Source organism: Poromitra crassiceps, assembly GCF_964638095.1.
Source record: "Poromitra crassiceps genome assembly, chromosome: 15".
Classification (NCBI taxonomy): Eukaryota; Metazoa; Chordata; class Actinopteri; order Beryciformes; family Melamphaidae; genus Poromitra; species Poromitra crassiceps.
Genome location: NC_139634.1, coordinates 27,378,941 through 27,400,686, shown reverse-complemented (window position 1 = coordinate 27,400,686; position 21,746 = coordinate 27,378,941). Strand labels below are relative to the sequence as shown.

At 44.9% G+C, this 21,746-nt stretch overlaps 1 protein-coding gene across 2 annotated transcripts in view; it reads right to left on the bottom strand.

The window, feature by feature from the left end:
* The window catches only part of LOC310789917 (ecto-NOX disulfide-thiol exchanger 2-like), a 224,687-nt gene that overhangs the window by 61,803 nt on the left and 141,138 nt on the right, over nucleotides 1-21,746 (bottom strand). For both annotated transcript variants that reach the window (XM_083651635.1, XM_083651636.1), the window contains one exon: nucleotides 16,600-16,731. In XM_083651635.1, coding sequence (XP_083507761.1) covers nucleotides 16,600-16,731 — 132 coding nt within the window. The remainder of the gene's footprint in view (nucleotides 1-16,599; nucleotides 16,732-21,746) is intronic.

The window sequence follows — 21,746 nt, the reverse complement described above, 5'->3', positions numbered from 1 at the left end:
GCAGAAGGTGATCTGAATAGCTGAGGAAAGCCCTGTACCCTGTGCCCTGCGCACAGCAGTGCTACTCTCCTGGGTGCCGGCTGGTTCAGGGTGAATCACAAGAATAAAAAGGAGTTCTCCAACGCACACCAGGATAGGAAGGATGGACACTTTATTTTGTTACATTAAAAAAAACAAGAAGCAAGGCGAACAATGCCTTTCACATGTGCTTCATTAGGTTCGCTATGGCCCATAGCGAACCTGAATATGTTAGATTTGTGTGTGTGTGTATTGGTATCACTTTGAGAGTATTTTTTTAAGAGATAACCAACCCTAAATGGCATTCATGGAACTCATATTCCATCTTCTGTCAAACCCATGGAAAAACGAGGAAACGTTTTTATGAGTCCATGTGTTTTATATTGATGGACAGCAAACTAGATTTAAGCTCACATGAAGAAAAGATCTGGTTACTTCAAGGCACGGCTGGTGCAATTTCACTGCAGTGCTGCTTGTGTTCCCTCTGGTGTGTGTGTGTGTGTGTGTGTGTGTGTGTGTGTGTGTGTGTGTGTGTTTATCCTGGTCCATTAAGAGGTTGAGGCCTGAAGCAAGCGTGGAGCAGAGCCGTGTGTAATAATAACAGAGATTATTTACTTCTTCCTAAGGATTTTCAGCTGCAGCAGACTTCTCTCATCTCCACTTTTAACAATGGAGCCTAAGTCCTCCTGAGGCCACGTTTCATCACCAACAGACCCTCTTCCTGTCCCACCGTGGACCTCGCTGATCAGTATTCAGTGTGTCTTATGCATAGATGTTAATACTCCAATATTAGTATTCTGCATGTAATACTACATGTAAACACATAAGCCGTTAGGCTACCAGGGGTAGTCATGATAATAATACTAATACCAAAATGATCAAAACAAGTTTTTTACAAGATTAATAAAAATGTAAAGCAAAAAAGTAAAAACATTAAACATGAACAAACAAGCAAATATCAAGCATGTCCCCCACCAGTGATGTAGTGCCACCCTGGGGCCAGTCCCATTCATTGTCAATGCCGCCCCCTAATGGCACAAAGTCAACATTACAGTTACTAACAAACCAGTGGGCAAGCTCTGCCCCTTTCCCAGGAAGATGCGGCAGTCTTTGTTTAAGTTGTAATTCCTCGAATGGCCACTTTAGGCAGGGCTCAGAAGTCCTGTCGTTCATGTTAAAATGCCCCACTTTGTAACAGTAATTAAGCATCTTTATAGCCTGGGCCTTCACACGGTTTTGGTCTATATAGCTAATTTCCCCTTTTCATAACAACTGTAGGGGGGTCATTTGCTCCCCTGTCCAGTGATTGCGCAGCTTGCCGATCACGGAGCAATAGCAGGCGGAGCTGCGGCTTTGGCTGGGAAACCACCATCTCACGTGAGGTGCAGAAGGACTCAACCCATTCCCTCCCACTCTGCTGACAAAAAATCAAGATGGCGACGGCCAACGAATCAACTCCAAATGGGAGACCAAAATGAATGGGATAGCTTTGTCCATATTTTTTAGGTCAGTGTAACAAACTAACAGAGGGAGACCGATCCAACAAAAGTGTTCAATGTGTGCCTGTGTGACAGGGTGGGGGGTTGTGCATGGGGGAGACATCTTAAGGGGACATTCAGACCAAAAGCGTTTTTGGAGCTCCCAGCGTCTTTTTCACTCCTCCTACCTTTTCTCCTCCCGAGGGATTTTCAACCTCGGCTGCTGCCAGAATTGGCAATAATCTGGCTTTCATGTTGACAGTGAACAACATCAAACAGACAAAACCAGCTGGCTACCGTCCTTGTGGTCGTTGTGTTCTGATCTGTACTGTACGCGACTACAGGGGAAAACAAACGGAGCGCAAAGAAAACGCTCCGTGCGCTGTGTTTTGTGCACAATGGAAGCGCTCTCAACATGATTTTCATAGCGTTCTGACTGAAAAAAACGCTTGTGGTGTGAATGTCCCCTAAGGATACACAAGTCTCCAAAGAGAGAGGCTACAGTGTGTACAGGGGTAATGCACACTGCGACACCACTGAGATACATATGGAAATATGAACACTTACATGGCAATGTAATATGCATACAGCATGCACGCGCGCACGCACACACACACACACACACACACACACACACACAGTCAACTAGACTTGATATCAACATTTTGCCCAGGTGACTATATTCCCAGGAGATTAGGCTGCTGTGTTACCTTTGTAGGTTTATTTTGTATTGTTGCAATATTAATATTACCCTTTCTTATCAGCCAGTCTGCCTGAGGTATAATGAAGGCTTTAGGAATACGTTTACAAGACCTAACCACCATGGGATTGGAGAGTGGGATGTTATGGATACAGGCACTAGCAGTAGTATAAGCCAAATAATAATAATAGCTTCAGATTGATCTCAATAGAGTTTTAAGAAAGAGACAGTCTGCTTTGAATACCAAGAAAACATTCATGCAGCATGCCAACAGGTCATTTGCTTGATGTGACCTGGCTTTACCGAGAGATACAGCTGGATAGTATCAATGGAAACTGATATTATGTTTTGGAATTTGAAAGAACCAAGGCAAGGGTAGCATAATATTGAGCAATGGACTGGGCTCAGAATTCCACAGGCTGCTTTTGCCAGTGAGTACTTGGGACTAAAAATCCAAAAGCAACAGAGAAAGTTCCATCATGCAGATAGGAGGAAAAGTAGTCTTGAGTAGTACCAGAGATGGCTACTGTTGTAGGGTGCTTTCTCACATGGGACCCGGGAGCAGAACCTAGCATACTTGTCCCCAAATTGACCCCAGGTGCGGTTTGTTTCATGAGTGTGAACGCTGCGTTCCGTGCTCGGGCGCGGAACAGCGTACCGTGACAGAGTCCACTTGAAAAGGTGGTCTGGGGAATGCTTTGGCGAATGTGAATGCCAACCGTACCACATAGACAATACACGGGTGAGGATACACTCCAGGCGTAGTTGATGACGCAAGTGTACTCTGCAAGTGTTCCATTCCTGAGTGCGGAAGAAATGTTGTAATGTGAAAGCTGACCAGCAGGGCAAAGGGGAGGGCAATCATACTCGGGAACGGAACGAAAGCAGTCGTTCCCAGTGAGAAAGCACCCTAAGATGCTCAAATAGGAGCCATGGCCAACCAAGTCTAAAGCTGCACTAAGCTCTCAGAGAGAGAAAATTCGATTTTCCCATCAACCGCAGAAATCATGTCATTCATCACCTTGAGAAGGTCCATTTTATAAAGAACTTGAAAACCACAATGAGCATTACCACCGTTCATAAAAGTAACTAATTGGTTGGCTACAGTTTCCCCCCCAAAGAATACTGGACAGCAATGGCAATTTAGATCAATCTGCGATTGTTTAGGGAACAAGGGCCAAGATTAGATTTCTGAAGGAGAAGTTCAACAAAACTATTCTAAAATAGGCAAGGGCAAAGCCAGTGGTTAGAGATTAATTAATAATAGTTGAAAATGTACAGACCAACAAGTTCCAAGACTTCCTTTAAAGGGATACACCACTTTTTTGGAAGTTTAGCTCATTTGCCACATCTCCCCCACATAACCAAGATACACCATGCCTTACCGGCACTGTCCGCTCAGTTTACAGTGAGCTACAGTCATGAAGTTAGTAATTATCGCCATAGAATGGAGGCTAATGGTACAGCTGTTAAAAATCTGCCAAAACACACATCTCACAGTGCCAAAATACATGTTGTGCTTCGGGTACTCACCACACGATGAAATATTAATCCAAAATGCACATAATTGGTCTTTTTGGAAGGAAAAGAGGTAGCCGGCACTACTTTCCAAACATGGCCAAAATAAAAAAATAAAATCTGCATTTCTCAGAGGGACGGTTAATATAGGCACTGTGGAGAGCATCTGTGCAAAATAAAAATAGCCTTGAATTTCTTCATAGAAGACATACTGTATATAAAACAGTTAATCATGAATAAGGCTTTGACTGAGATACGTATTACTAGCCAGAATATTAAGTGTGAAGAGGGTTTGCGCAGGTCGCTTTGAGTCAGCAGTATGAAACTCCACAGAGAGATTCAGAGACCATGGCTGTTCACTAATGAGGAGAATAACAAAATAAACCTTTTGGGCATGTGTCCACCCACGTACGGCCACACATCTATGTCTTATCATTTTTAATGCACTTGTCTGTGACTGTGAGCTGTCTCTATTCTCTCTCATGTTGGAAAATTTACTATCACAAAGCCTTCTTGCAAACACCTCTTTGCAACATGCATGCATGCACACAGAGACAGACAGAGAGACAAAATGTTACAGTTCTAGGGTTTTTTGCAAAGGGGGTAGGCTGATGGCTTAAAGCGCACTCACCGCCTGCGCTATTAGACTCTCTGGTGTATCAGGATTACCGGGAGCACCAAACCCCCAAAGACCACAGAGGCTGTTGAGCGCACTCAGTGAGTGCGCTTGTGTCAGCCTCTATGGTGTTTGGGTCAAAATGACACAGTTCCGCTGGGTGTTGGGGGTCTTGTCCTGGGTGTCTGTGCCCAGCCATGGTGCTCCATGCCTGGGTAAGGGCAGGCTGAGTCCCAGGGTGGGTAATGGCAGCCTGGGTAGTGGGGGATCTGTCCTGGGTGTCTGGGCCCAGCCATGGTGCTTCCAGGGCGGGTAGTGGCAGCCTGGGTGGTGGGGGATCTGTCCTGGGTGTCTGGGCCCAGCCATGGTGCTCCAAGCCCGGGTAGTGGCAGCCTGGGTGGTGGGGGATCTGTCCTGGGTGTCTGGGCCCAGCAGACAGACAGAAATACAGTGGGGTTTTTCCATACGCATGATGTGCTGGCTTGGCTCAAATAATTTTCAGCCAGTGCTTGAAGGTGTGTCTTTAACTGATGACGCGCTTGTCTTGAGTTGAAAAGCAGCAGTCATGGCTGTGACTAGTGGGCAAAAAGACGTGGCTGTAAAACGGTGGATAAACATGTAATTTCCTATGATTTCTTCACAACACGGCTCCGATACGGCTGAAAGTGATCAGGATACTGTCAAATAAAGCAGATGATAGTACCAAGAGAAACACAGGAGAGAAACTAAAACTTGCAACCACAGAGATTCAGTTAGACGCTACCAAGTACTGAGAGCTGAACACACAGTCTCTTTTAAAAGTGTCACAGCACAGGCATGAGTTGAGTCTCGCAACACGCCCTTGTTTGAAGGGGAGAACGGGGGTCGTCACCCGTCACGGGTTGGCGAGACGTGACCGCAACTCGCTTGGAGGCGGATCCGGCGTGCATGGTTTGACTTGGCGCGGCCAAAAGTGCCATTGGGAAAGTTGAAAAAGTGATCTCTTTCCCTCTCGCTCGTCTCTATCCTGTCCTTTCCATGTTGGACGATCTGTTGCCCGGAGGTTTGTTGAAGGTAATTACATTGGGAGCTGCCCATCAATCAGGAGGTGCAGAGAGAATAGAAAAAACGGACATTGATTGTGTGAAGCTCCTGGCTATTAATGTCACACACTCCCTCTCCGCTCCCCTCTCCTTTATGATTTCCAGGGTAAACGTCCCTCCCAGCAGAGTCAGCAGTGGGTGGAGGTTGCGAGGGACATCTGAAGTTGCTATGAGGCATGCTGGGTAATATTCTCTAATGAGGTGAACTAGCCACGCTACCTGGAACCCTGCCAGAGGCTCAAACCTGCCTCTTTCCATCTCTGCCAAATAATCTCCCTCTTTTGCATTTTCATATGGATGTCTCCCACACCATTTCTCCAACAGAAACTATGTTTCTCCAACACCCAGACATCCACGGTTTCCCTCCTACCCGCAGCAGCATAGAAACCGAGAAAAAGAAAACTCGGTCTATAAAAGTTCTTCCACCTTCCACTGTACATTGCCATTACATCTAAATAAGAATCTACTTCCTTGTGCTGCCTTCAAAAATGCCTCTTCTTTATCTGACACCTCCCTCCTCATATCCCCATTACACATCTTGCTTAAAAAAAGAGCCTATCATCTAACATATCTGCCACCTTCATGAATAACTGTCAGAAAAGCCCATTTCAGCATGCCTGTAACTGCCGCAGCATTCTCTGCCAGACATCTCTCCAAAGTGAAGAGTGTGTGTCTCTCTCCCCTCTGTCCGCCTACACACAGTGCCAAGAAACCTCTGGCATCCCACCAGTGCAGCTCCTCTTCTCCCGTCAGCAGTAAGGGACGCAGCATTCAGGCCCAGCACGGCAAAACGCTTACGGCAAAGGAAGAACTGTCAGCTAATGTATTTCCTGATGTTAATCCAGGTGAACTAATGTGCGAGAAGTTACCAGAGGGCTCTTACTCATATCTGTGGCGGTCTTGTACCGTCTAAATTCCTATAGTGTTTAGGTGATTTGTCACGAGACATGACAGCGGGTTTTTCATAGATTCCAGGGTGAGTGTGATGTGTGTGTTTGCAGGGGTGGAGGGCTTTTAAAGTGTGGGGCAGGGCTGGGAGCCAGCCGCATGCAGCAGACAGAGCTTTGCTCATTTATTCAAGGAACAGTCCTCAGTCTCTTGAGCCTCCTTATCTATTCTGCCGGTGTTTGTTTGTGTGTACATGCTGCTAAATGAATTCAGATCAAATCGCTACATGTGGGAGAAAAGTTACATGCTTTCCTTAAGGTATTGCGTGTGTGTGTGTGTGTGTGTGTGTGTGTGTGTGTGTGTGTGTGTGTGTGTGTGTGTGTGTGTGTGTCTCTGTAGCTAGCCAGCATCTCTTGTTGGCTCTACATATCTTCATTCATAAAGGAGCTTTGGCTCAAGGCTGAATCCAAACATCAGAAGATCAAAGCAGATAATCGAACGCATCACTGATGTGAACAGAGACCATCTATCATCATGAGAGGAGCCTTTCCCACATGTGCTACTGTGCTGCAATGCAGTTTGTTGGTGAGGCAAAATATTCTTTTAACATTCAAGGTTAGACCTGAACACAAAATGAGAATGCCTGGTAGCATAAAAACATCAGCATTAGCAGTACCGGTAATTCTACACATTACCAATGTGACCTATATAATGGAAAAGTGGATTTGTGTTTGAGGCTCCTAGTCCTGATGCTGTCTAGCCTTTAGCTAAAGACAAAATCCCACAGAGGAGCAGGCTAAACATAGGCACAATAGAGTACCGCAGTGTTGACGGATTTCTGTAGGCTTAAACAGAAATGGCCACCATGTTGTTCTTAGGGGGGTAAGGCTATGGGATATTACAATGGGTATTTGGGTTAAATGCATGAAATAAGCTCTGTGGTTAACAAAAGTTTATGGGAGTGGTCCTTTGTGTTATGAGCAGGATCATCTTCACAAACGAGAACCACTTTTACTACTTTTAAATAAAAGTGTTCTGAAAATCGCATTAGAGAAACGCATTTACGTTTCAAAAGTCATAAAAGTGGTCCATGTTTGTGAAGATTATCCTGCACAACACAAATTACCACTCCCATAAACTTTTGTTAACCACAGACCTTATTTCATGCATTTAAGCGAAATCCCCCATACTAAAAGCCCATTCACTTTTCCCCTTACAGACCCAAGTGCTACTTCCTGACTCATTCCTGTGGTACTCTATAGCCCTTTTTCCCACATGCGCTTTGTACCGCAAAATGACCGGTACGTGGTCTAATGCCTGCATGTGAGAAAGGCGCCGTGCCGGTATAAGCGCGACCCCGTCGTCCCCGACATTTCACCAGTTTCGACCCAGTCAGAAGACCGGTATGCTCTTAAGGAGACGCAAGTGGAAACGGTTCCAGTCATTTTCCGCGACAGCGGTCCTTCAATCATGGGCGAGGAGTAGCCTACACACGTTGCTTAATGTTCCAGCGGGCATAATCTAATCATTCGCGCACATTAAAGCAAACTGGCGAAATGATCTTGTGATAGCCTAATAAGAGCAGTATGTCAGCTTGCTGATTTCCGAAAGCAACCCCGGACACATCAAACGATCCAGTCTGTAAAAAGTGCTTCAACGCAACGCAGGTGAACGGATAAACATCGAACCAGCAACTATTTCTCTCAGACACGGATCCCAACTTCTTCAAAGTGCATCAACTAATCATTCGCGCACATCAAAGCAAACTACTTCCACGGATTTCGCTTGTGCATTTGCTGTGTCATTCGCTGTGTCTGTCCGTGGCTGCTGCTCTCGAGCAGAGAGGGGAGGGGGAAATCGGCTGTGTTGATTACGTTGGCGGCTTGACGCTGCTCTTAAGTCAAACGAGTGTGATTTATTGTGTGACAACTGACAAGCGAACTTATTTCGAGTTTTGCCGACCCCCCAAATAAGCTCCCCCCTCCCCCCGCCCCCCCAACATACAGGAAAATTCGCTGATAGATTCCCACATGCGCGAGCCGAAGTGTGAAGGGAAATGTCCGATATTGACTTACAGGTAATTTTCCGGTACGCATGTGGGAAAAGGGCTTATGCAACAGATTGTCAAGTGTCCTGCATAATAAATGGCTTTTTGGGAGGTCTCCACTCAGAGAAATATACAGAAGGAACTCCTTCCACCTGGTTCCACTTAAGAGTCTGGAAGTGCTAGAAAGGACATTGATGAAGCTTATGGAAATACATGCTGAACGCTCCTGGAGTGGGACATACGTTCTCTGCCTCCGTCAGATGTCGAAGATGTTGGAACCAGATGTTGATTCTAGGTCCTGCGGCCATCTCCTGCAAGAGGCTCAGGCTCTAGTTGACTTTACCATGACTTTTCCATGTCTAGTTAAAGGACACAATTTCTATGACCAGTATGTTCAAATGTTACATCTTAGTCATTTTATTTGCCCCGGGTCAAGATTTGGCTGGCTACTATCCCCTGGGACTCATTATTCCCACTCATTTCATTGCAGACAGGCTGGACGTTAAACACTCATCCCTTGACATTTCCAAAACTATATAGTTATTTGTCATTCTCCATAATCATTTCAGGCACGAAAAACAAAACAAAACAAAACACTGTTGTCAAATTCCATGACTCCGTGACGAGAGGAAACCTGAGATGAGGTCTGTTTACAACAATGGCAAGGAACATCAGAGCTGGAAGGGGTTCACCTTACCTTACATGTGTGGGTGGCACAAACTTACACAAGCACTATTCTATGATCCTCTGTAGGCCAATGCACAGTATTATGTAGGCTACTAGGCTCTGTGCAGTCTGGAGAACAGCTTCTATTCTTAGTCGCTGATAATGAGAATGGCAGCAATGATAACAATGACAATCAGATTCTCCGGTGAGCAGACTACTCCACAACACACAAGCTATTTTCACGCTTACGCCAACTATTACGAACAATACATTATGGTACAATACATAATCAATACACTAGTCACGCCTATGGCCTAGCAATTTAATCTCTGCTTAGCTTTAATACAGTATAATCTTTATTCAGGAGGAGGGCACAGACTAACTCTGACCTACCTCCATCCGCACGGCACACTAATGCAAACATGTACTAATAACATTGTAGCATATACAACCAGCGTTCAGTCCATCTATAGAAATAACACTGTGGTGATTGGAGAGTTAAAGCAGAGCTTTGCAGAGCTGTAGAGTTTCAAAGCCTCTGTTTATCCAGCTGTCTGTCTGGATAAATCCAATGGCTGAGGGCAGGAACAGACTCAGACTCGTGGTGGAGAAACCATTTCCCTGGCTCACAGAGGATGAAATAGGGGCAACCACTATAATCGAAGCATTCCAGGAGAGGCATGCTCTTTTAATGAATGAGTCTGAAACTGACACATGAAATGCACATTACGCACGCGCACACACACACACACACACACACACATTTTAGCGCTGAAACAAAAAGGAGAGGAGGATGTTCATCAGCCATGATGGACAATAATCAATAACTAATCCAGGAGGATTACTTCAAAGGCACGAGCTGCTGCCCGCATGACAGCACACATGTGAGGGTGTGACTATATGACTGTGTGTGTGTGTGTGTGTGTGTGTGTGTGTGTGTGTGTGTGTGTGTGTGTGTGTGTGTGTGTGTGCCTATGCCAAGAGTTCACCAAATCCCTAGACTGACCGCCCGAATCTGTCGACGCCGACTCGACAGATTCTCAGGCATGAATAAGAAAAGATGAGAGAGCAGAGGTCACGCTTAGCAGACAGACACGGACAATGAGGACATCTAACGCTCAGCTGAACGGTTTTGAAACGGAATTTTAAATTCATACATTAGGCTGAGCTTCTTCCTTCTCATCAATTGTTGAAGAGAGAGAGAGAGAGAGAGAGTGGGCGAGAGGAGAGCACCCTCGTGGATCTCTTCCTCTTCCCACTTACCCATCCCACCTGGGGTTCAACAAGGAACATTTTCCTGGCTAAGGGGAGTAAAAAAGCATGGGTGGAAATGATATAACTGAGTAATGTAAAATCCCTTCAGTGTGTAGGGAGACGATAAACACCAACGCATTTCTGACTTCTACATAGCAAATGCATATTTATCCTGTAAAAAGTCACCTAAGTTCCTCGAAAATCTCTACATAATGAATGTGTTGTTTGTTTGAAACCCTGATGCACTCTACACAGCATGTGCAGTTGATCTCCTGCTATAACTATCTCTTCAAGTACTGTCAAGTACTTCATGCCCCTTTCTCCCTGACCCACTTCTTCTACTTGTGTTTCGCTCTGACCTCACATTTCTCTGCTCTTGTTAATACATGAATAGTCAGGGGATAGAGGATGGTGTTTTACCTTAAAGGTCCCATATTATGCTCTTTTTAGCGGTTTAAAACATTTCTCAGCGGTCTTTGAAATCAGGTTATGAATTCTGTTGAAAAAAAAAAAAAAAAAACAGTCTGTGTGGGGCCTCTCCATCCTCTCAGTTTCTCTCCTCATTAACTATGTGCTCTTCTGAGTGGGCGGGGCTGCTATGTTAATGAGGCGCTGCTCTGATGATCCACCTTCCTGCAGGAAGGAGCTGGCTAGGGCAACAACGCAGAGGCATTCACCTGTCACATGCTGTGGGTTGTTAGGTTGTGTGTATGGCCACGGAAAAACTTCATCATATGGGACCTTTAACTGCCTGGTCACTGTCTTGTGTCTTCATCACAAGCTTAGGATTCTACTCTTGCACTTATGGTTAGCTTGGAGACCATTTGTGTTGGCTACATGCATAAGATGCAAATGTTAAGTTCAAATGAAACTAACTATTGCACTATTTTCTTTAATACCTTACCTTTGATTTTTTTGTGATTTGTCTTTCTGTACTTTTTTGTCTTCTGACTATGGATGTGTCAGATTCCTCATATGTAATCTGATTACCTACTGTGGCAATAAAAGTGATTCTGATTCTGATTTCTGGTCAGTTGCTGGATTGCCTAAAGCGTGTAGTGTTCTGGTAGAGTGTTTCAGTGTGAGTGAGTGCAGGCTAAGTGGGTAAAGGAGCTGAGCTCTGTGTGAAAAGCAGATGAACAGCGTGTGTTCTAATGTGGCTGACTCAGCTGTAACCAGACATTAATGAAGACGTTGGATAATTCGGGTTGCTGAGGGAGGGAGAGGGAACAGGGGAGGAGAGAGAAGGAAGGAAGGAAGGAAAGAAGGAAGGAAGAGGTAAAGGTAGGGAAGCACCAGCTGTTTTTCCAGGTGATCCGTGAGAGGGGACAGAGCTGTCCTCTTCACCTGACTCTCCTCTTTCTCTCCTCCCTTCTCCGCTCTCTATAACTCCCTCTCTCTCCTCTCCTCTCCTCATTTCTCCTCTATATAACTCCTCTCTCCTCCCTTCTCGTCTCTATACCTCATCTCTCTCCTCCTCTTTCTCCCCTCTATACCTCCTCTCTCTCCTCCCTTCTCCCCTCTCTCCTCCCTTCTCCCCTCTCTATACCTCCTCTCTCTCTCCTCCCCTCCCCTCTCTATACCTCCTCTCTCCTCCCTTCTCTCCTCTCTTTGCCTCCTCTCTCCTCCCTTCTCTCCTCTCTTTACCTCCTCCCTTCTCCCCTCTCTATTCACCTTATTATTTGCCCATATAAGGACGCTTCTGCATGACGTCATTTTGCAATCGTCTTTCCGTTTTAGACCCGGAAGTAGATGACGCCTACCGTAATCATTTTTAGACTTGTCAAAAAGCAAGCTTTCAATCAAAAAAACTAACTGTTTTAAAGTTTTAATATTTTTTCGGGTGAGAACGTAACATTCCAAATATGTGACCAGTTTATCAGAATAACGCCTATTTGGAAATATTTAATGAGCAGTGAGGACTGTGTGACCAGTCGGACTAGCTGTATCTGTGAACCCAGCTACTACTGGCAGTGAGAAAACATTGTCAACGTGCTTTTGTAACCAACGTTAAATGCCGACCGGGTACAGCCATCGGCTCCTCGCAGCAGTAACGCTATGAACATGTAACTGAAGTTGGTCACAGTGTAGCTTTTGAATGTTGCCAAACTTCATTCATAGTGACGTTTTGTTTTGAAATTGGCCGCCAACTAGCGCTGAACCGGAAGAACAAATACAATTGCGTGTAACACGGAAGAAGAGAAAAAGTGGGCGTGGTGAATACCTCATCTCTCTCTCCTCCCTTCTCCCCTCTCTATACCTCCTCTCTCCTCCCCTCTCTATACCTCCTCTTTCTCCTCCCTTCTCTATACCGCCCTCGCCCTGAACGGCTTTAATGAAGACATAGTGCCCCCACTAAGCTTAATCTATTCTTTAGCACATGGATCAAAGCCTCACTCAGGCCCTGCCAGCAGTATTCCTTCACATCACAGCAGCAAAGTTAGCTGGTATCTGCATATGATTTGAAGTGTGATTCTCTCTAGAAGAGAGCTGGCAGAGGTTCTGCTAAAGCTGAGAGCAGCTTGCAAAATGAAAGTACTGCAAATTAAATCTCCGTAGGAGGGAGTAGCACCCTCCACACACACTTCATCTTAAAACTGGACTCTTGAGTGCCGGTGTGTTCACTCTCCACTATTCATCTCCAACACTCGGACCAGCTCCACTCCCCCTCACCAGGAGTTCCTCTACCATACTGTATGTGTCTTCTCTCTACCCTTAGAAGAATGGCTTTTCTCTCCCATATTTCAAATATTACAGGCCTCTGTGTGTGTGAGTGTGTGTGTGCATGTTGGTGAGTGTGTATGCATCCCTTAATATTTCTCAATAAGTGTATTTGAAATGCACGCATGCACGCGCACACACACACACACACACACACACACACACACACACACACTTTTCTTTTTTGATGAAAGTGCATTTCAGGTAATAAGTGGGAAGTGATTTATAAAAGGCTTTAGGGAAAGCCGTTCTACTGGAGGAGAGAGAAAAGACATGGAAGAATGGCTCCATAGATGGAGAGTGGGAGGGTGGCACTGCTCAACTGAACGTTATAGATGGCGGAGGAATGCTCCCTGAGGTTGTGATGACACAGGATAAATAAACCAAATCAATGAAGCCTCAATGTTTTCCCATTCACATCAGCTATAGGTTCCAAACGGTTAACTCCATGTTATTAAGCCAACGGCAATTGAATTACATCAGTCTAGAGGGTGTGGTGCTCAGCTCTCTCTCAAGAGCGCCCAATATCACAACTATATAAACATAGCTGCTAGCAGCAATGAACAGGTTACCACAGCGTGACGGGAAACAATGTGTGGGTATTAGAGTCTTCAGCCCCTTTCCAAGATAGAGAGAACCTCTAAGACTGTGTTGTTGCGTTAACGGTACGCAGAACATGTGGCCAAAAGAGTATCTTCCCTGTACGGAACACTCTCCTCAGATTGGCCAGCAACGCTGTAAGTGCAAGATTGTTATTGTAAAGGGGTGCGGGGGGGTTCACAAAATGACCAGCCATTGCAATTTGAAGCCAGTGGACGTTTCTGTCGTGGTTTACGGTCCGACGACGTCTCATATGCACTTATCTATTATATGTTTATAGAGATTAGCCGACAAAACACCCACAAAACTATCGATCGATCAACTCCAACTCCATTGGAGGACTCGGTGTGTACGCCACAGCGCATGGAGGTGGAGGACTCGGTGTGTACGTCACAGCACATGGAGGTGGAGGACTCGGTGTGTACGCCACAGCGCATGGAGGTGGAGGACTCGGTGTGTACGCCACAGCGCATGGAGGCGGAGGACTCGGTGTGTACGTCACAGCGCATGGAGGCGGAGGACTCGGTGTGTACGTCCGCTCTATGCCGGAAACCAAGAAATATCATCCGTCTGTTCCAGAGTCTTATTAGTCGTCAGACTGATTCTGAGACTCTGGGTGCCCAGATTGCAGCACGGTTGGCACGACTCCGGAGATGGTCCATCTCGAGCGCAGCACGCCACAGCACAGCACGTTCCATTTGGTAAAGGAGATGTGAATTATCATGGCAGGGTGTGGCCAAAAGTGCCAATGGAAAAGGCCTATTAGACATTAGTTGCACCTTCTGGTGGTAGGGGGCGCTCATAGTCACCCATTTCTAAAGAAATTAAAGAATTCTCTTCGATGTCACACAATCCTGTTGCTGCATATTAATCTTGTCCCCAAACTCCATATGCTGCGTCACTGCCTGCAACGTTTTGTTATTGTTGATTGAATCAACTTTGCTGGAGAGCTGATGCAGTAATAATGCGGTAATAACCTAATAAGACACATGCTTGCTTCTGTGGCTACTGGCATAATGACAAAGAGGTCTAGGACAGAGGAAAACCCTATAACTATGGCCTGTTAGTGGTTTTAATTTTTTTTTTTTACATAATCCAATCTTGTGCTAATGGTAAAGTGAATATTAGTGGCTCATATTTAACTTTCATTGTAAATTAGTGTTGAGCAGAGTTTATGGTTCATGTACTGAGTACGACGAGTCTGAAAGTAGACAGTGAGCCTCAGGTGTACTGTACACTTCAATCTGACTGACTGCATCTTCATCCGTTTGAAGCTGCCAATATAAAAGGCTGAGAGAAACATAGAAAGACTGGATATTGGAGATAGAGAGAAAATGGTCATGCATAATTGACATCACCTGGAGAGATCTGCAGAAAGGTTTTGATTTACTAACTCATGTATAACTTTGCACACAGCTTTAAGGTTTGAAGTCAAAAGCTGCTGCTATCTTGTCACTAATGCAAACCTGCAGCATTGAGTCAAATCAGCCTGTCTCAAGGCCTGTGTGTGTGTGTGTGTGTGTGTGCATGTGGCTGTGTGTGTGTGTGTGTGTGTGTGCGCATGTGGCTGTGTGTGTGTGTGTGTGTGTGTGTGTGTGTGTGTGTGGGGCTGTGTTTGTGTCTGCCATCCTAAGACTGATAATAGAATCATAATTCCATCTTGCTGACTCAGCTCTGCCTGTTCGCTTCAATATCTTCACTGTGAATGCCGATGCAGCCAGACATGGAAATCTACCATCTCCTACTACAAAGCCACAGTGGCAGACTGTCAAGGACAATGTTGCTGATCAACAAAGCTACCGCTACAACGCTGCTCTGCAGCAGCAGATCAAGTGCTGCTCGCGCTCTACACGGCACAAAGGACATGGCCTTCGCTAGAAGCAAAACGACTAAGTCTTAGGACCATGAGGGGGAGAAACACATTCTGGTGTACCATCGCAATATCAATTCCACTTCTAAGACTGATCTCTCTGCCTATAGTTCTATGTTTTAAGCAGCATTCAAACGTACTGATGTCAGAGAAGTGGATGGATGTGCTTGACAGAAAACCGGCAACAAAGTCATAGTTGTGAACTATACAACATCAAATCTGATGTATCACCACACCATGCCTCCACCTGCAGCTGACCTGACATGTCCAGTTGAAACAGGTTGTTGGTCACAGTGGTACTGTGAGAGTCCCAACCTCAGGACACAGCCCTGTTATGTAGCAGCGGTGCACCAATACCCCAATGTCAGGCTAACATAACTGTATTTTGTCATTGTTTAAGTCAGTGCCCCTCAATCGGTGGGGTTGCGCCCCCCTGGAGACCTTGTGGTGCAGTTTGGGGGATTTATTCGCCTGCAGCCACACAGACTCCACTGACATCAAAGCAATAACAAAAACAGCAGAGGGCTGAAATAAATGGTTCCGTTTGCACTTGAGTTGCAACCTTTGTTTTGTTTTTCTTACTGAGGAAATTACGCTATTATGATGGGCATGAGAAATGTTCAAAGGGGGGCATGAGTGGAAAAGGCTGAGAACCACTAGTTTAAGATGACAGATGCAAAGAAATGAGCAGCATGAAGCTACAGTGCTAACGTGACAGTGCTAAATGATGCGTATTAATAATGTCATTAGATGGGAGGATGTCAGTTGATTACACTAACAAAGTGTGAAAATATAAAAGCCTGTCCAAAGATGACTTCTTTCACTAAACGTTCAACTAAAAATAAGTATAAGTAGCATGGCTGAACTGCCTGAATCAAGAAAGTAATTTGGTATTGGAGAGTAACCAATATGAGGCATTTGTCCTGTCTGCAAAAATCCATATTTCACAATTCTGGGCTTAAATCTGCTGGTGTGAAATTAAACAATGGCTGCTTGAAAAAACAACGGGAACAAAAAGTCCCGTCATTGTCTAATATCTCCAGTAGGACATTAAAATAAACTGTGATGTCATTGCAGGAGCTTGTGTGTTCCAGTGTGGGTGTTGTGTTGTGTTGTGAGGAAGCTTTCAGTTATGTGCTACCTGGCATCAGTGGCTGTCCCGTCATGCTCATGGGAGGCATGCCCAGGTTGTTCATGGCTGTTGCCCAGGCGTTGGGGTCTGAAATGGGCATCGTCATGGAGTTGGCGTCCATGGCCATGTTATGGATGCCCTCTGGAGAAAGACATGGAAAGAAAAGAGAGAGAGAGGGGGGGGGGGGGGGGGTATTTTATTATTTTTGAAATTGGAACCCTTTGACCAGAGAAAACAGCCAGAATGCATTGCGCACGTCACTGACTTGAAACTCGACACCAAAGACAAAGTGAGCAGTATTTCATCTCTTTACTGAGGCGTATATACTTTGCTGCAAGCTAACGTTACAGGTAAAGTTAACACCATCGCTGTTCGTTGTTGTTCTTTAATCACAACATGAGTTGGCAACATCGACATAATATTCTGTCAGAAAAAAAGTTAGGTTTAGCAAAGCACTGTGAAGTTTGTTGCTGTGCGAGTTTTCTGTCTGTGTCCCTGTTGAAGTCTTCAACTTCAAACTATTCATCACAGAGCAGCCTGATAGCTGCAGGCATGTCTCTCTCTCGACTGAAACATCTGCAGTCCGGTGGTCGCTCGATTCCTCTCCCAGACTGTTGTGTGATGCAACAGCACGATATTTGGCCTTGCATCATGAAAATAGCTAGTTTTCTTCCAAAATATACTATTGATATTTAAAATCTTTTAAACCTGTGAAGTGACAGAAATGTAAACACACATCGTCATCTGCCCACTAAGGTCTAATGTGAGCCGTATGCATGCCTGCCTCTCCTGGCTTACAGTTGAGAATAGGTTGTCTTTCAATTCACTTGTGATGTTTAAGTCAGTCATGAGCAGTAAAACTCCAATTTTTATACATCAACAGATAATCTTTAGTAATACTGTGCATGACCATTACACAAGAGGATCCAGCAATGGGCAGCTTGTATTACCGTCTCCGAAAAACAATGCTTTAAGGAGATCTTTTATTTTTAGATCATTGACACTTTGGAATAACCTGCCTCTAAACCTGTGTTGCATTTACAGTAAATTAACATTTAAAAAGAATCTTAAAGTTTATTTAACACTGTAAAGTATCTGTATTTGTTTTTGTTTTCTGTTTCTTTTTTTTCGATGTAATTTTTAGCTATCTTATTTGTTAGTTCATTATGTATTTTGTGTTGAGTACTGACATTTAATAATTTTGCATTTGCAATTGTACTAATTTGTTTGTATGTTTGGACCCCAGGAAGACTAGCTGGTTGCTATGGCACCAACTAATGGGGATCCTTAATAAAATAAAATCAAATCATTAGGGGATGCTAAAAAAAAATAAAAAAAAAAATACTGATAGCAGCACTGAACGTCCAGGATCTTATTGATACTCCGGTACTGACCAATCAGGAAACGGTACCCACCCCTAGAAGGGATTTGTTTTTTACAGTGTATTTTTATGTCATTGCTTCTTCACACAGTATCTCTATCCTCATTTCAATTCTGTGTTCTGTTAGAGTGAGAGGGAGTAATGAGCCACTGTGACCTGCGGTCAGACACCACTGACTTTGACAACTGTCATTTCGAGTCTATTCCTCCTGACGCCGTTGTTTGTTCCACTTCCGCTCAGAAGTTAAACAGCCTGGCCTGTCTCAGCGACCTCTACTGAGAGTCTACTGGCCATGCTGCTACTCTAACTGAAAACTCCGCCCCCCCCACACACACAGAGAGAATGAAAAATATGAATACATTCCTACTTACACAAAGCTGTTCTGAGAATAAAGCGATAAGCACTCCAGTGAAAGATCAGAGCCAGCATTTGAAAGCCAGAGTAAGAGAAGATAATGCAGCGTAAAACAAGATCACCACGGCCCTAAGCACAAATCCTGATGCTATCAGACGTTTGCTAGGCAAATCTCCAACTTACTCCAACAAATACACACAAGTCAAACTCGCCGTGCCGGGCTTCTGCTTTTCTGCCAAGTCTTGCATAGTAAAGCAAACACATTGAGATCCCCTGTAGTAAAGAACCCTGCAGTAAAGTCAACAGAAACACATCATACATCCACCAGAGGCTCATCTCCTCCGCGTCCACCACAGTCTATTTCACAGCGCTAAACGCTCTTTAATTCTCTCCTCTGCTCGACCTCTCTCTCCCTGACAGAGAGACTGTGACTGTGACTGCTGGCCTCCTCTCTCCTGACGCCAAAACCAACACTGCTGCTCATAATGAGAAGGGCTGCACCCTGCACACCTCACAAGGTCTGTCGCCATGCCCACTGTGCAGGTAACTCTCTGCTGTGTGTGTGTGTGTGTGTGTGTGTGTGTGTGTGTGTGTGTGTGTTGTGTGTGTGTGTGTGCGCATGCGTGCTTGTCTATGCATGTCTGCACAGCAACCACTATATTGGTACTGGTGTTCTGAAGCAGCTGGCGATGTGTAATAACGCTGTCTCCCTCTTTGCCTTCCTCTCAGAGCTGCTCATTTCAAAGCTGTCTGCTGTGTGCTGCCGTAGAGAGGCCTGCTAACACAGCCACTGTGTCGCTGTGATAATGTAGCCTGACGAGAAGCTCGCGGGCTCGTTAACTAACACCACTCTATTAACAGGGGAACGCCTTGGAGGACTTAAAGTGACGGCGAGGAGGGCTGGACGGACGATGAGGTGTTTTACTGCAGTTTTCTCACAGTTTACAACAACTTTAACTGCAGTCTTTAGTAGTGATGTACACACACACACACACACACACACACACACACACACACACACACACACACGGTTTTCAAAGGTGGTCTCCAGTAACCAAGCCATGTTGCTTGGTCATTACAGTGATACAGTCATTAGCTCGCCATTTACAGTAAACAGCTAAACATTAGGGGTGGGAATCACCAGATGCCCCACGATACGATATTATCACGATACACGATACGATAGTATTGTGATTTGCGATAGTATTGCGTGATATATTGAGTATTGCGATATATTGTGATTTATTACCTTTTTTCAACTGCAAATTAAGTCCCACAAAGGAAAAAACTTTGTCAACATCTGTTTTATCTTCAATCATTCAAACTTCAATCATTTTTATTGCAGCAAAATGGGATTGTCAAGCAGACAGACAGACCAACACTGTCATAAAAGCCTGTCATAAATGTTGCATGATGCACTTGACATTTTGTATCATAAAATATCACGATACTTGGCATTCGATACGATACGATATATTGCCCACAAAATATCGCGATACTATGCTGTATCGATTTTCCCCCCCCGCACCCCTACTAAACAGTCGTGTCAACAGTGTTTGTACCTGAAACACACAAGGCAGCCGGACACAAATGACGCCGCTGAATCTGTACCACATATTATTTAATTTCAGACTGCGCTGATATAAGTATGTGTATGATAATAATCTACAAGAGAATCCATTCCAATGGCATAATACTAGGCCGCTCCTTCGAAGCCTATCATGGCTTTTAGATAACAATAAAAAAAATCGATACATCCATCCATTTATCCCACCATCTAATCTAGTGAATAGTAAGTGAAAACAAAGCGGGGCATTGCCCTTGATGTGAAAATCACTGTGCAGGTCATTAGATGACCAAAGACGTTTATGTAGAATCCTTCAGTGTTCCTCAGCGGAGGACGGGGCCCTTATTGATCTCAGCGCTCTCACATTCACAGCTGAAAGCTGAGCGCGTTTGGCCGGCGGGCTTTAGACGCTAATAGTGCTGGCCTGGTCAAGGTTAACTCCCCTACAGTGGCCTTGCGATGACTAGCATGCATTTAAGACACACCACCTATTAGTTCATTCCTCTATCGCTCTATTACCTACATTCAATGCATCAATTAGTTTGTCTCGACCTCTCATCCCTTCATCTTTCAACACCACGCTGCTTCCTTCTCTCTGCTGCCCATCCTCGCTGCTCCCCGACCCCGCATCCACTCCACTCATTGTCTCATGTCCCTTCCCGTTCTTCTCTCTGTCAATGCATGGTTCTTTTCAGACCTCCATCTCCGTGCGTCAGTCTCAGAGTTTCTGATTGCGGTGCGCAGAGTGACCTGGAGGGCAGGAGCTCTTTAAGCAAGCCTCCCACTTCATCACATCGATGGAGCGGGAGCCGGGGGAAGGGTGACTGAATGGTATACGGCTGCAGAAAAATCAACACAGGGAAGCACACATGTGCAAGCACACACCCAGGGGTGCGCGGCGTGCGCACACACACGCGCACACACACGCGCACACACACACACGCGCACACACACGCGCACACACACACGCACGCAGAGGAGCTAACCCTGCCAAAAAGGAGAAATGTGAGCCCGGGACAATACTGCCAAAGATAGAATCACTGTCAGTAAATATTTTAGACTGAAAACATGCAATTTGCTGTTGTTTTGAAGCCAAATGTCTGCATAGGATGAAAACTACAGTACAGAGTAACTACAGTAATTGGATTCCAGCATTTAATTGCTTATTCCAAGGTCAAAATGAACATAGACAATATAAATCACCGACCATAACACTCTGAGAAGAAGAAATAAGGCAATCTAATTGTAATTGCAGCTGTTGGGCTGAAAAAAGCTTGAGCTCAGAGACAAATGTCCATGTCTTAACAACAAACTAATTTGATCAATCACATCATGAGTCGCTAAGCTTTGCCATGACTCCGCCATGACACAGAGGTGTCCACATCTAGAACTATGTAAGCCGAATTAAATATAAGTCTGGTCAAGCCTAGCTAGATCTATTCTAGCGACAGGTGGAGACCAAGTCTGTCTTTCCTCAATAGAGGTCAACATTACAGTCTTCACATTTGGGTGCTACAGCTACAGTAATCAAATTAACAGAATAAACGGGTCTAAATATTAGGAAGGCACATTTTAGGCATGGGTCAGTGTAAAACATTTAAACCCGGTTTGATGTTATTCTTCAAACCGCACCTAACCGGTATACCGAATTTTACCACTACTAGGTGACGCACTTTGAACAGTGCTTCCCAGTTTAGACGGAAGAAAAAGAAGAAGAAGAAGAAGAAGAAGAAGAAGAAAAAAAAAAGAAACTGAATGAGATATATGGTGTCATATTCATACGTGACCACATGTCCGTCATCAGCGCGAAGTTATGGCCATCTGAGCTCTAAACTTAAACCGCGTTTCTCAGTT